Source organism: Ciona robusta, chromosome 10 (assembly GCF_009617815.1).
Source record: "Ciona robusta chromosome 10, ASM961781v2".
NCBI lineage: Eukaryota > Metazoa > Chordata > Ascidiacea > Phlebobranchia > Cionidae > Ciona > Ciona robusta.
The window spans coordinates 5,135,910-5,149,226 of NC_143244.1; the positions used below are offsets into that span (position 1 = coordinate 5,135,910).

General features: G+C 34.1%; 2 protein-coding genes across 2 annotated transcripts; one reads left to right on the plus strand and one right to left on the minus strand.

Annotated features, from left to right (window-relative positions):
• Positions 1–16: 16 nt before the first annotated feature.
• LOC149729860 (protein amnionless-like) lies at positions 17–9,384 on the plus strand. The gene is made up of 13 exons (XM_089885909.1): positions 17–340; positions 1,198–1,328; positions 1,651–1,695; positions 1,924–2,023; positions 2,740–2,849; positions 3,201–3,302; positions 3,690–3,833; positions 3,982–4,152; positions 4,423–4,468; positions 4,733–4,852; positions 5,180–5,339; positions 5,766–5,856; positions 9,250–9,384. The coding sequence occupies exons 1-13, from the start codon at positions 286–288 to the stop codon at positions 9,382–9,384; spliced, it is 1,410 nt and encodes a 469-aa protein (XP_089742035.1). The 5' UTR covers positions 17–285.
• LOC149729861 (claudin-1-like) lies at positions 6,721–13,018 on the minus strand. The gene is made up of 6 exons (XM_089885919.1): positions 12,709–13,018; positions 11,919–12,083; positions 11,116–11,268; positions 7,730–10,793; positions 7,488–7,574; positions 6,721–6,901 (listed from the first exon to the last, which is right to left on the minus strand). The coding sequence occupies exons 1-4, from the start codon at positions 12,950–12,952 to the stop codon at positions 10,615–10,617; spliced, it is 741 nt and encodes a 246-aa protein (XP_089742045.1). The 5' UTR covers positions 12,953–13,018; the 3' UTR covers positions 6,721–6,901; positions 7,488–7,574; positions 7,730–10,614.
• Positions 13,019–13,317: the final 299 nt, after the last annotated feature.

The following is a 13,317-nucleotide window of genomic DNA, read 5'->3' on the forward strand; positions in this document are numbered from 1 at the left end:
AAAGGAACAAGCATTCTAATGTTCTGCTTTAAAATAGGAACTGCATTAGAGTGCACAAAATTGTCATTTTATAACTAAAACAATCGTATAGTTTTATTGGTCTACTATGTGCAAAAACAAACATTGTAAAATCTACTGCCTGCATGTCGTACCAATTGGGCAGATCACTTCATTTGTAAACATTCTGTAAAGAGGGTCGTAAAACGAAACTGCGAAATACAGTTGAATAGATTTGATTGGGAATACAGTATTGAATCAAGTCAGAAATTCCAAGAAATTAGGCAGATGTTCAGAAGTAGGGTCTTAGTACTTCTCTTTAGAGGGTTACTTCTACTCTCAGGTGAACTTATGTGAAACAATAACGTTTAATACAAACTAGTCGACAGTGGCAAATCAAATGTTTTATCTTAAAAGTGCTTAAAACATTTTCAGTCGTTTTCTGTTCAATGTTTTGCTATGCCTGGTATAAATTAACCCTTAAGTCACTTCATGGGTGCAAATTTTGTTGTGTTTGTTAGTTACAGTGGGTGGGGGAAGATGGGACACCGTTTTGTTCAATTTTCTTGTCCCATTTGGTAGTAAACAAAGAAAATGCAAAGAATTATAAAACCATATCCTCACGACTCCCATAGACCGTTAGTAATTATTTAAAACACGTTCAGGATATTTGAATATCATGTGCCAAATGTGTCCCATCTTCCCCCAAAGTATTGTATCTGTTCTGGTAAAGTCATTTTATTGCTGGTGTTTGCAAAACTACTTTAGTTTAGAGAGTGACCCTTATATGCATAATACACATATTAGTACCCAGCGATATCGTAGGGTGGAGATAAAATATTTACAGAATTCTACAACCTTAGCCCGGCGACTGTATATATAAGAGCGTTGTTAATAATTAAATACATGATCAGAAAATATGGGATCTACGTGGTATAGTTCTATGGGGTAAGATGGGACACCTTTAGCAAGTAATATCCAAATATATTAAATTTTAAACAATTCTATATGGGTATCATGAGGATACTGTTTTATAACTGATTGTTCTTTGTTTACTACCAACTAGGAAAAGAATATAGAATGAAAAATTGTCCCATCTTCCCCTACCCTAATAGATGACGGCATCATATCTTTAGGTGGTAACACCATATAAAAAATATATGCACAGTTCATAAATTTAAGCGGTGTTTGTTTCTACAGCATTTACATCGTGTTACTCGAAGCAATATACACAAACGTTTGTTTCCAATTCCAACTTCGATAACCCTGAAAGATGGGTCGGACACGGCGTGCCGTGTGCAGAGGACAACATCGTATTTAATGAAGACCAGGTAGTTAAAATTAGTCGTTTAAACAAATCTTCTGCCATTTAAATTTTTAGGTAAGTTTTTGTCTTTTAGCAGCTTATCTGGTATAAAACGTCTACTGCAGTCTTGCCGTACTACAGTACTGTGGGGGAGATGGGACACATTTATCACATATTATTCAAATATCCTGATCGTTTTTTAAACAATTAACAATGATCTGTGGGAGTCGTCAGGATACGGTTTTATAATTCTTTGGAATGTTTTTTGATTACTATCAAATTGGATGAAAAAATATAATAAAAAGGTGTCCCATTTTTCCCCACCCTACCATATGTATTTGTTTCAGGTTGTGTCTATATTTGTTCAGACCAACGCCAGCATAAAGGAATTGGTAAGAAGTTTCATTTGCTCATTCTCGAGCAGCAGCATTTTGTGAATATTGGAAGCTACGACCACGCTTTTCAACTGACACTTAAAACTTTTTCTTTCATAGCGTAGTTTATCAGCTGTTGTTTTGCTGTTGATTCCCTTCTCTTTGTTTTTTTTTTAAATGACATGACCTTCGCTATCGTTTTTAAAGGATAACTAAAAATTATGTTATATATTATGTTTTAAACAGTATTTTCCTTTGAACGGCGAGTTTATATTCGCTGATGGAGTTGTATGGGGTGCGGATGAAAGCCTTTCACCATGTGTGGGTGACGATCACGGTGATCATGGTGAGTTCGTGATATAGTGATAATGTGAAAAAATGTGATTCAAGGTCTGAAACTTAATTTGATGATTTTTGCATGCAATATGAAAAGGTTATTTTGCTAGACTGGTATAAGGTTTTAAAAATTGACTTTCTGTTGAGTAAAGGTGTTATATAGTTGAGAGAAGATAGAATACATTTTTTTCAAGTTTTTTGTCCTGTTTGGTAGTAAACAAGGAAAATGCAAAGAAATATATAGGGCCTGCTGTATCCTCACGACCCCCATAGACCGCTGTTATTTGTTTAAAACACGCTCGGGATAATTGGATATTCTGTCCTAAAGGTGTCCCAACTTCCCCACCTATATATATATGATTGTCGTATAAGGATAAAGTCTCATTAGTACTAGCTGTTAACGAGTGTCGTTTTCGCTAATTTAAATCTCTTCACTGGTTTAATTAATACCATCTTTGTTATTTTTGACAGATATTTATTTAAAAACTATATTATAGTATGGGTTGGGAAAAGATGGGAATAATATATAAACATCCTGATCCTGTTTTAAACAATTAACAACGATCTATCGAAGTCGTGAGGATACGGTTTTATAATTATTTGAATGTTCTTTGTTTACCACCAAACGGAATGAGAAAATATAATGAAAAGGTATCCTATCTTTTCCCACCCTACCATATTTAAGTTGTTATGTTTATAAGTAGTTAAATTATGTTTTTTTTATAGTTTTGACTTACAATTCTGTTCCTTACAATTGGTTTGACATCGGTAACTGGCAAGGTAGCGACGAAAACGGAGACGAAATGTCAAGCAAAGATTTATTAGATATTGAAAAGGTATTTGAAATATTTTTCATGAAACGCCTAAAGTGCGCAAATATATCATGTGTGTTTTGAAAATTCAATGTATAGTTTGCCGAAAATTTGCTCCAACTTAACGTTTTTTATTTGGTTGTTCGAAATGTTAGCCATATAAAATAAAAAATATGATACTCCCAAAAACTAATTACCCACAAAGTTAAATGCGTGAAACCTCGTAAGCGGGCATGAATTGTATGAAACAGAATGTGTTATAACGACTATCATTGCCCCGCACGTCAAGATAAATAAGTTACACTCATTCAATTCACGCCCTTTGCACTGTATAGGCCTATAATGTAATTTACAATTGTTTGCAATTAATTTTAGATTCCGTGTGATTTCGACACTGCAGTATTTCCACTTAAGCAATCATGGATGGTTTCGATGCCAGAAGATATTAATCTACACCGGTTAGTTATTTGGAATCAGGTACGTTTTTCAATTTTTTTGCCATAAATTTAGGCTGTTTTGTAATCAGAGAAAAGTTATATAACTATAAAACCTTATCCTTGCGGCTCTTATAGACCGTGGTTAACTGTTTAAAACACAATCAGGGTATTTGGATATTATATTTTGGAGGTTTCCTATCTTCCCCTACCGACTATTCATTGGAATATGACCCATATAAGCTAATTTATCCTGTATTGTGGGTTTTGCAGATACGCTTAAATTTTAAAATTTCACCGAAGAAGGTTTTTACCCATAGCATGTTTTATAAATACTGTCGTTTTTTGCCAGTTCTCAATTTCTACATTGTTTGAATTTAAATTAATTTGATCTTCTATTAAAAAAATGAAAATTAAGTTTGTGTTTCAGGATTTCGACAGCGCCACATTTTCCGATTATCGAACAACCGGTAGAGGGCGCTACCAGTTCACAGGCAGTGGTGTAATATCTGCTGAGCGAGCCATATGCAGTGACGTAACTGGATGTGCATGTCGTGCGGGCGACAATCTTCAGGTTTTATTGCAAAATGACTTAATTTTGTTGTAAAATGTTTTAATTTCGTTCTACAATTACTTAATTGTGTTGTAAAATTGATTATTTTTTGTAAAATTACTTAATTAAAAGTTACTCAGTTTTACAAAATTACCGTTTTAAAAAACAGAGTCTAATTTGCGGAATGGTCACGTGTTATGACGTCAGCTGTTCTCTTCCGATCTCTGCAGCCGGCCAGTGTTGCCAGCTGTGCGGAGCAGTGTTGACCATTTCTTACACACAAGCTTATAAGGAAAGCGCATTGCAACAGCTAATGGCCGACTTGGACCAAAACGTTCAGGTAACATATATACTGTGGGGTAAGATGGATACTTTTAGCACATACTGTTCCATATTTACTAATCATGTTTTAAACAATTACAAACGCTTTTTATGGTCGCGAGGCTATACAGTTTGTAATTATTTAAACTTTACCTACCAAATGGGACAAAAAATAAAATGCTTACTACTAAATGGGTTAAGAAAATTTAATGTAAGCATATATACCACGTTACCGGGCCTACTATGAATAAAATATAAAGATAAAAATTTAACTAATTTGTGATTTTAGTACACAGGTGTGCATCATATACTCTCAAAAATTGACTCCTACTCAAGTAAGTATAAATTCAGTTTATATTGCGTAACTATGGTGGGGTGGGCGAAGATGGGACACTTTATCACTGAATATTCAAATATGCTGAACGTGTTTTAAACAATTAACAGCGGTTTATGGAAGTCGTGGGAATACGGTTTTATAATTTTTTGAATATTCTTTGTTTACTACCAAATGAGACGAGAAAATAGCATGAAAAGCTGCCCTATCTTCCCCTATCCTACTAAACCCAAAACCGTTTTAACTTTTATACACCTCGCTGCAGGAAAATTGGAAATTTCGGAACCTTTTGTTCAGGTTTTAATAACGGACGAAAACACGGGGACTTCTACTGGTTCTAATGCGAAGGATTACGCAACTGCACTGTACAATAATATACTAGCTTGTAAGACTTACTTAATAATTTTTTATTTTTCTATTTTTTCTAAGACTTATAACGGTTTAATTTAACTTTTTTCTAAGACTTCATTTTTTTTTTTTTTTTTCTAAAACCTAATATTTTTTTCCAAGACCTAATATTTTGTTTTAATTTTTTTTCCAAGATTTAACATTTCATTCTATTTTTTTTCTAAGACTTAATACTTTTATTTTTTCTCTAAGATTTAATATTTTATTTCATTTTTTGTAAGACTTAATATTTTATTTTACCTTTTTTGTGAGACTTGATATTTAACTTTATTTTTTTCTAAGACTTAAAAATCATATTTGCCAGCTGCAGATTCAATCGGAGTTTCCGAAATTACAATGACGTCATCAGGAGAAGGGATTTCCCCGCAGACGGGAATGCAGAGCGGGGAAATTGCTGGACTCGTCATAGGGTTACTGATTGCTATAATATTGGTCGCCGTTTTAGTGATTTATATTCGTAAAAGGTATATGTATGTTTATAGTAGTGTGGGGAAAATGGGACACCTTTGGTACACTTTATCTAAATATCCTGATTGTATTTTAAATATTTAACAACGGTCTATGAGAGTCGTTAGGATACGGTTTTATAATTCTTTGAATGTTCTTTGTTTACTACCAAATGCTGGAACAAAAAAAAATAGAATGAGAATATGTCCCGTCTTCCCCCACCTTACTATAGTAATGATAAAATAGTGTTTTTTTTGTGTACGATGTCAAATATTAGGGCGACTTAATTTTTTGTAAATACGCAAGGCTATTTTAAACGAATATTGAAAATAAATTTTGGTGTTAACTACCTGAAAATAAAAGATGGTTGTTGAAACTATGACAAACTAGACTTAAATATTTGCAGTAATTAATACCATAAAATTATTAATTTAATTTTTCAGAACATCATCATATTCACTTCGATTCAGTCCATTCCCGAAGAAGAGCAACGACAATTATGGAAATCCTCTGTTTGACATCGACATGAATGAGGTAGGAGTAAAATTATCTGATAAAATATTTTGTTCAAAAATGGCGTCGAGTAAAAATTATACGCGACGAAAAAAATCTATGTAATTATGTATTGTATAGTACTGTGGTACACTATCAAAATATCTTGATAGTAAGAGGGCGTTCTATATCTTCGTAAAAATAATTAAACACACTCACTCACAAATTTACGTACGTGGTAAAAACATTAGAATTAATTTATCAGAAATAACAATGTGAAATATTTCCTCAATGTAATTAGCTTATAATCGCGAAAGCTAAACACAAAAACAACATGAACAAAAATTTAATAAAACATGAACTCCAAATTGGACAATACATTCCAAAACATGGTCAAAGCCCAACTCTATAAATCAGGACCTCCTTATATACCCATACAAAATAAAACCACTAAACTTCCAACTTGTCATTCAAAATCTCCCACCAGGTCAATATCACTTCATAGGCCAACCTATCAAATTAGCCCTTATAGCGTAACCGGTTTTATACATTGGTCTTTAGCTATCTTATAGCGTAACCGGTTTTATACATTGGTCTTTAGCTACCTTATAGCGTAACCGGTTTTATACATTGGTCTTTAGCTATCTTATAGCGTAACCGGTTTTATACATTGGTCTTTAGCTATCTTATAGCGTAACCGGTTTTATACATTGGTCTTTAGCGACCTTATTTCCTTATAAGTGTACCACATTTAAATTTCACTTCTAGCTACCTATTTCTGTTAAAGCCTACCCCCCATTTAAACATTTTCCACCGTAACTCTACTTCATTAATTCTAGTTATAAATTTCTGGCTCAGCATTTCATTACTTTGAACTAAAATTTAACACGAGTTTTTGAACTAAAATTTAACACGAGTTTTGAAAAAGTTTTATTAAATTTAAAATCAACAAATATAAAACGGTGTTTAATCCAATTTTTTAAACAGTTTTATTAAAATCTTTCATTAGCAAAAAAGCAATATTGTACACGCATATTTTATAAACCAGATCTTCGTTATGTTGTCCTTAAACGTTTTCTTCAGGATCCTATAATATAGAATGAATTAATACTGGATAATATTATATGAAAATCGTCGGCTTTAGTTTGAAAGCCACTGCACCACGACAAGGTACCGACGAGTTAGCAGTGGAATTGTGTTTTGGTGTTTGAATTTGGATTATTTGTGTAGTTGTGTGTTTATGCAACGCTGCTGGGTTAACCACTACTGACATTCTGCCTGCAACAATTCTAATATAACTATATAGAGAAATGAGAACCTGTAAAAAGAAAGGAGAGAGAAATTCTATGCCCTATTGTTTGGGCGAATGAAACCATTTGCCACCTGTAAGAAAATGTGTTTTGTTTGGAGCTATGCCCTACTTAAAAGAATAACCCTAAACCCAGCATTGTTGCGCATTTTACATTTTTATGGAGAGCCTCTTCGTGGTATAATCAACAAAAATACGGAGCGTAAAGGGACGCGCGCGAGTGACAAAAATAATACAACACACGAAGTGCAGCTATTCTTACCAACAAAATGTTGGCCCACGCTCGAGAACTCCCCCCTACAACCTTAACGTGCTAGTAAAAAAATCACGGTACCGTTCACCAGTACTACAATTTGTACCGTACTGGTGTTGAAGCTGGTGTTCCATCCACTCCTTTTCGTCCTCTCCGTCTTTAAGACCCGGATACAATTCTATCTTTTCTTCTTTCTTCCTGTTTGAAAACAAGTGTTAATAATAGGATTCCACATAAATAGCAAACCTTTATTGCCATAATAGGCTGTATTTGACTGGATAACCAGTCAATTATCTGCGTTGGACAAAAATAAGTTACCCCCAGAAGGTTTAAAATAAAATCGTGAATCTCACCTTTCTGATAAATACACGAGGATGTCAGAAACGTAGCCTTGCTGACGTAATCAAGTCTTCAGGCACACCCAACCTGTACCTGAAACTAAATTCCTAGATTGCCCTCGTCTACCCCATAAAGTATATAAAATTATAGTAATAGTAATATAATATGCATAACGAATTAAATTTAGCTCACAATTAAAAGCACAAAATGACCAAAAACGCCAACAATGGCCGACACATCGACTGGCTTAAAAGCCAAACAATAATATCAACAACAACAAATGCCAAACTCGGCAACCCGAACAGCACATCAAAATGTGCAAAAACAAACTAAGAACAAAACATGAACGTGCAAAACGCTCAAAAAACAAACCAGAAACACAAAACCAAATGACCCATCATACTAGCATAACAAACCAACAACCGCCAGTTGAGATGCAAGCTTGCAACTGAATGTGAAACATAAAAGTTTGGGCAAAGACCACGAGATAAAAAAGAAACAAGAATCTATTTTTCTTGATCGGGCAAATGTTGCGTAAAACGTGGTTTTCTTTTTCTCTTGGCGGCGCAAAAGTCAGGAATTTTGACACTTTACTGAAAACGTTGATTCGACGATCTAATTATCACAAGCGCCATGAATCTCAAGATAAAAAAGAAACAAGAATTTATCTTCCTTAGTTTCGAATCAACTTGCGTAAAACTTGTTTCTTTCTTTCTCTTAAGAGCGACACATGACGCCTCATCAGGAATTTTCACACTTTATAGAAAACGTTAATTCCGCGAGTTTATTATTACAGGCGCTAGTGTTTCCTAAAATTTTCTGTTTCTAAAATCTAACGAACATATCCGATTTTATCCGAAGATTTCCGAAATATGGATTCACACATTGCACAGTACACTCAATATACTAATTAACACTGAATATAAACCAATTGCCAGTTTTTTACATATATAGGCCTACCCGTTCTGTTTAAGGTATATAGTACTGTGAGGAAAGATGGTACATCTTTAGCACATAATATCCAAATATTCTGATCGTGTTTTAATAAATTAACAGCGGTCTATTGGAGTCGTGAGGATAGGGTTTTATAATTCTTTGAACTTTTTTCTTAAACACCAAATAGGACGAGAAAGTTAAATAAAAAGATATCGCATCTACTCCCTATATCTATATTTAATTTTCTGAAAATGCTTGCAATTACAAACACGCGCTACTTTTCCCCTCGCATAATGTTCGACATAAAATGCCCAGAGAAACAAGAAACTAGTATAAAAATATTTCCCATCTAACCCCACCCTACTATATAGTAGGATGGGGGAAGATGGGACATCTTTTTATTATATTTTCTCGTACATTTGGGTAATAAACAAAGAACATTCAAAGAATTATAAAACCTTGCCGTCGCGACTTTCATAGACCATTGTTAATTGTTTAAAACACGACCAGGTTATTTATATATTTTGTGCTAAAGGTGTCCCATCTTCCCCCACCCCACCATATAACAAAAATCCTAATTACAAAACCCGCTTTGCAGAAATCCCAACAAAGCACCGAGAACCCCCCGCTTAGTACCATGAGCTCGGCTATTACGGGACTACCAGCTTCGGGAACTCTACAAAGTTTCGCCTCAACCTTTGATAACCCAATGTATGAGGAGGAAGACGTGTAAAAATCACGATTTCAAAAAGATTTTTCACTTACGTGCAAAAATGTATTTCGAGTAATTTATGTATAAATTAACCTATACATTAGTTTAAATTGTTTAAGTTCTTAATCCGAAATGTTTGAGATGAAAACTTTATCATATGCATAGACTCTTAAATTTGAATTGATATTTTTCTAACTGTAATGGCCTGACTTATGCAGTTAGTAATTCAAATTTTAAATCGTGACTTGAGACCATTTCATTCAACTTTCTCGTTCCATTTGCTAATAAACAAACAATATTTAAAAATAAATAAACTGTATCCTTATAATTCCCATAGACCGTAGTTAGTTGTTTAAAACAGGATCAGGATATTTGGATGTTATGTGCTAAAAGTGTCCCGTCTTTTCTCGCCCTACTGTATAATAAAAATTACCTTCTGTCATCACATAAAAATGTGTATAAGTTTGTAATCCAAAACGTTGGAGAGGGAAATTGTATCATATGTATGGGTTCCCATGCTTGTATTATTATTGTTTCTAACTTTTATGATCACAAAACGTGTGGTTTATAATTGAAATAATTTAGTGATGCATTGTAGATGGAATTTAAATAGTTCATGTTTTCGTTGTCCTTTATTTAGTATAATAGGATGGAGGAAGATGGGACACATTTTTATTATAGTCCCATTTGGAAGTAAACAAATAACATTTAAAACGTAATTAAACTGTATTCCTACGACTCCCATAGACAGTTGTTAATTGTTTAAAACACGATCAAAATATTTGAATATTGTGTGCTAAATGTATCCCGTTCCCCCACTTTGCTATGGTAAACAAAGAATGTTTACAGAATTATAAAATTATTGCTTTATGATTTTAATTAAGTGTTGTTAAGCGTTAAAACGCATCTAGAAAATAGTTGATGTTATGTGCTAACGGTGTCCATCTTACTCAACTTACAAAATTTACAGAATAAAAAAAATTACAGAATATTTATCTAAGACTTGATTTTTTAGTATATATTTGTTGTTTCGAATCACAGAGTTTTTAAACAAACTATGTTTTGTTTCAATTAACGGCAGTTTAAAACCGTGACTCTTTGGAACAGGCGCTAAAAATAGAAAGTTCTTTAAAGTAAATAAGCATAAAATATACTGAAGTGACTTCGGTATAATATGAAAAAAGTGTACACAATCATGTTTACACTATGCGGCAAAGCCAGGACCGATAATACATGGCACCGATATGTTATTCAAATGTATTCGGTCATAACTTCGTTCGGCTTGTATTCTTTTCGGTTATTTTTGCGCTGCTGAAGTGGTGGTAAGGTTTTCCTGTTGCGTGTGTGGTAGTCACTGTGCCCATAGTCTGTGTCTTGTGAGCTGTGACTTCCACAGCAGCCGTCGTGAGAGCACAAAGTGAAGCAAACTCCTGGTAGATTAAATATAAAAATAAATTGTGTGTAGTGATTATATTAAATACAGAGCATTTTGTTAAATATTCAGAGCAAAAAAATACAAAAAAAACATAATTAACTTTATTGGTCGTCACTGACTGTTTTCTGCGTCACTGACTGATTGTATTTTCCAAAAAAATAAAAAAAATATGTAGATTGTTTTCATTCTTTAAAAAAATGTTAACGCATTACCATTTCCTTTTTTTCTCGTATTTTTCACTGTTTTACATACGCACCAAAGCATTGACGCTACGGATGCCTAAATTTTTTATAAAAACATTTTCAAAATAATTTCACCTGCTATCAAATCTAACCCTCCAGAAGCGAGAGCAACGAAAATCGCTCTGCCGATGGTATAACCAAGTCCAGTCGGCCCGACCCTGTAATACCACACTCGTTCGTAATATATCTCTGCAAGGTACCACGAGCCAGCCGAAGCAACTAAGCAACCTGTTATTACAAATTGTTAGTATCAGTGTTCGCATTAACGTTACATATAGTAGGGTGGGGGAACATGGGACACCTTTTTATTCCATTTTCTCGTCCAATTTGGTAGTGAATAAAAAACATTATACGAATTATAAAACTATATCATCACGACTTTCATAGACCGTTGTTAATTGTTTAAAACATGATCAGGATACTTAGATATTATGTGCTTAAGGTGTCCCGTCTCCCGTATATTATATAGTGTTAGAGAACTTCTGCAGATACGACTATGCCGCATAGAAACAAAAAATATATTTGAATTTGGCTAAACGGTTAAGCTACCACAATAAAACATGGACAAAAATAATAAAAATGGGTGAGGCATAGTACAACGTGGCATGTAGGGAATATAGATTGTGGAATATATTTTTAAGTGGGGTAAGATAGAACACGTTTTCATTCTCTTTACTCGTACCATTTGGTAGAAAACAAAGAAAATTACAGAATTAAATAACTACATCCACACGACTTTAAAAACACGATAATTTAGATAATGAAATTAGGCCCTAACGTTATCCCTTCTTACCTCCCAGTATACCATAGTACTGGTCATATACCCTATTAAAACTCAATAAAAATAATATGCTAAGTAAAGAAATTATAAAATGAACCTGAAATTAGGAAGAACCACCCTGTAAGACATCGGTATAACCGTTTATGTCCGTTGTCAATAGATTTAAGGACACAGCAATGACTTCCAATAGCACCGAGCAGCAGAGAACATGAAGTTAATATAATACAAGATATAGTTGCCGCTCTACAGAAATGCTGGCGAGCTGTAACAGGTAATGTATTAATAGCATAGGCGGTATATATCCATGGGTCATAAAACAAAAACAATTTCTCCAACCCAGTGGTCACTTACAAGTTGTTACTACTCTAAGCCATATATTTAAACAAACCTGAAAATAATTACCAATAAAAATGATCATTGGGTAACTCCAAAAGTATGAAATAGAACACAAGCGCTATACTGTGATTGCCCGCCAAGCGGAAATAAACAAGTTTCATATTTTCAGTTGTTTGAACCATCGGACACTTTTAAGTTATCTAAATTGTCAGCCATACATTAAAAAATCATAAGATTTTACACCTAGTTATATATGTGTTAATATGTAAGGTGACGTAAGGTGTATGTAACAAAACAGCCATGCAGCTGCCCCGTTGCGCTAAGTTACATCGATTAACCTATTTGTATATACAGTAGGATGGGGGGAGATGGGACACTTTTCAACTCTATTTTCTCGTCCCATTTAGTAGTAAACAAAGAACATTAAAAAAAATATGAAACTATATGTCCTCATGACTCTCATAGACCGTTGTTAATTGTTTAAAACACGATCAGGATATCTGGATATTATGTGCTAAAGGTGTCCCATCTACCCCACCCTACAATATTACCGCTAATGTTGAGGTCTATGACCGTCTTCCCATAATAACCGTCACATATCCAGCTTCCATCTGAAGGAATGGTACACCCGACCCATATTCCATAACACACGTCGTATGGTTGAACAGACAAATCCTGACTTGTGATTTTCCAGCATGGGTCTAGCAAACACCAAAGGGATCCGCATACGGAGAAGAATCCAGCAGTTAAACCAATCAGTTCAATTACAATAGTAATAGCAGACGCTTGGGACATATTTCAGTATTTCCAAACGAACTAAAAACGTCTAAAAATCGAATTCTCTAAAAACGCAAGAAGGGTATTTAATTGCATATGTGTCTTTAACAATTAAAAACGCGATTTTTAAATCGCGGGACTACAGTTATTTAATTTAGTAAATGTTCTTTGTTTAATATAGTAGGGTGGGGGGAGATGGAACACATTTTATCCCATTCCCTTGCCCTATTTGGCTGTCAACAAAGAACATTCAACGAATTAGACAACCGTTTCCTCACGACTCCAATATAGACCGTTGCTAATGGTTTAAAACACGATCAGGATATTTGGGTAATATGTGCTAAAGGTGTCCCGTCTTTCCCTACCCTACTGTACCAAATCGG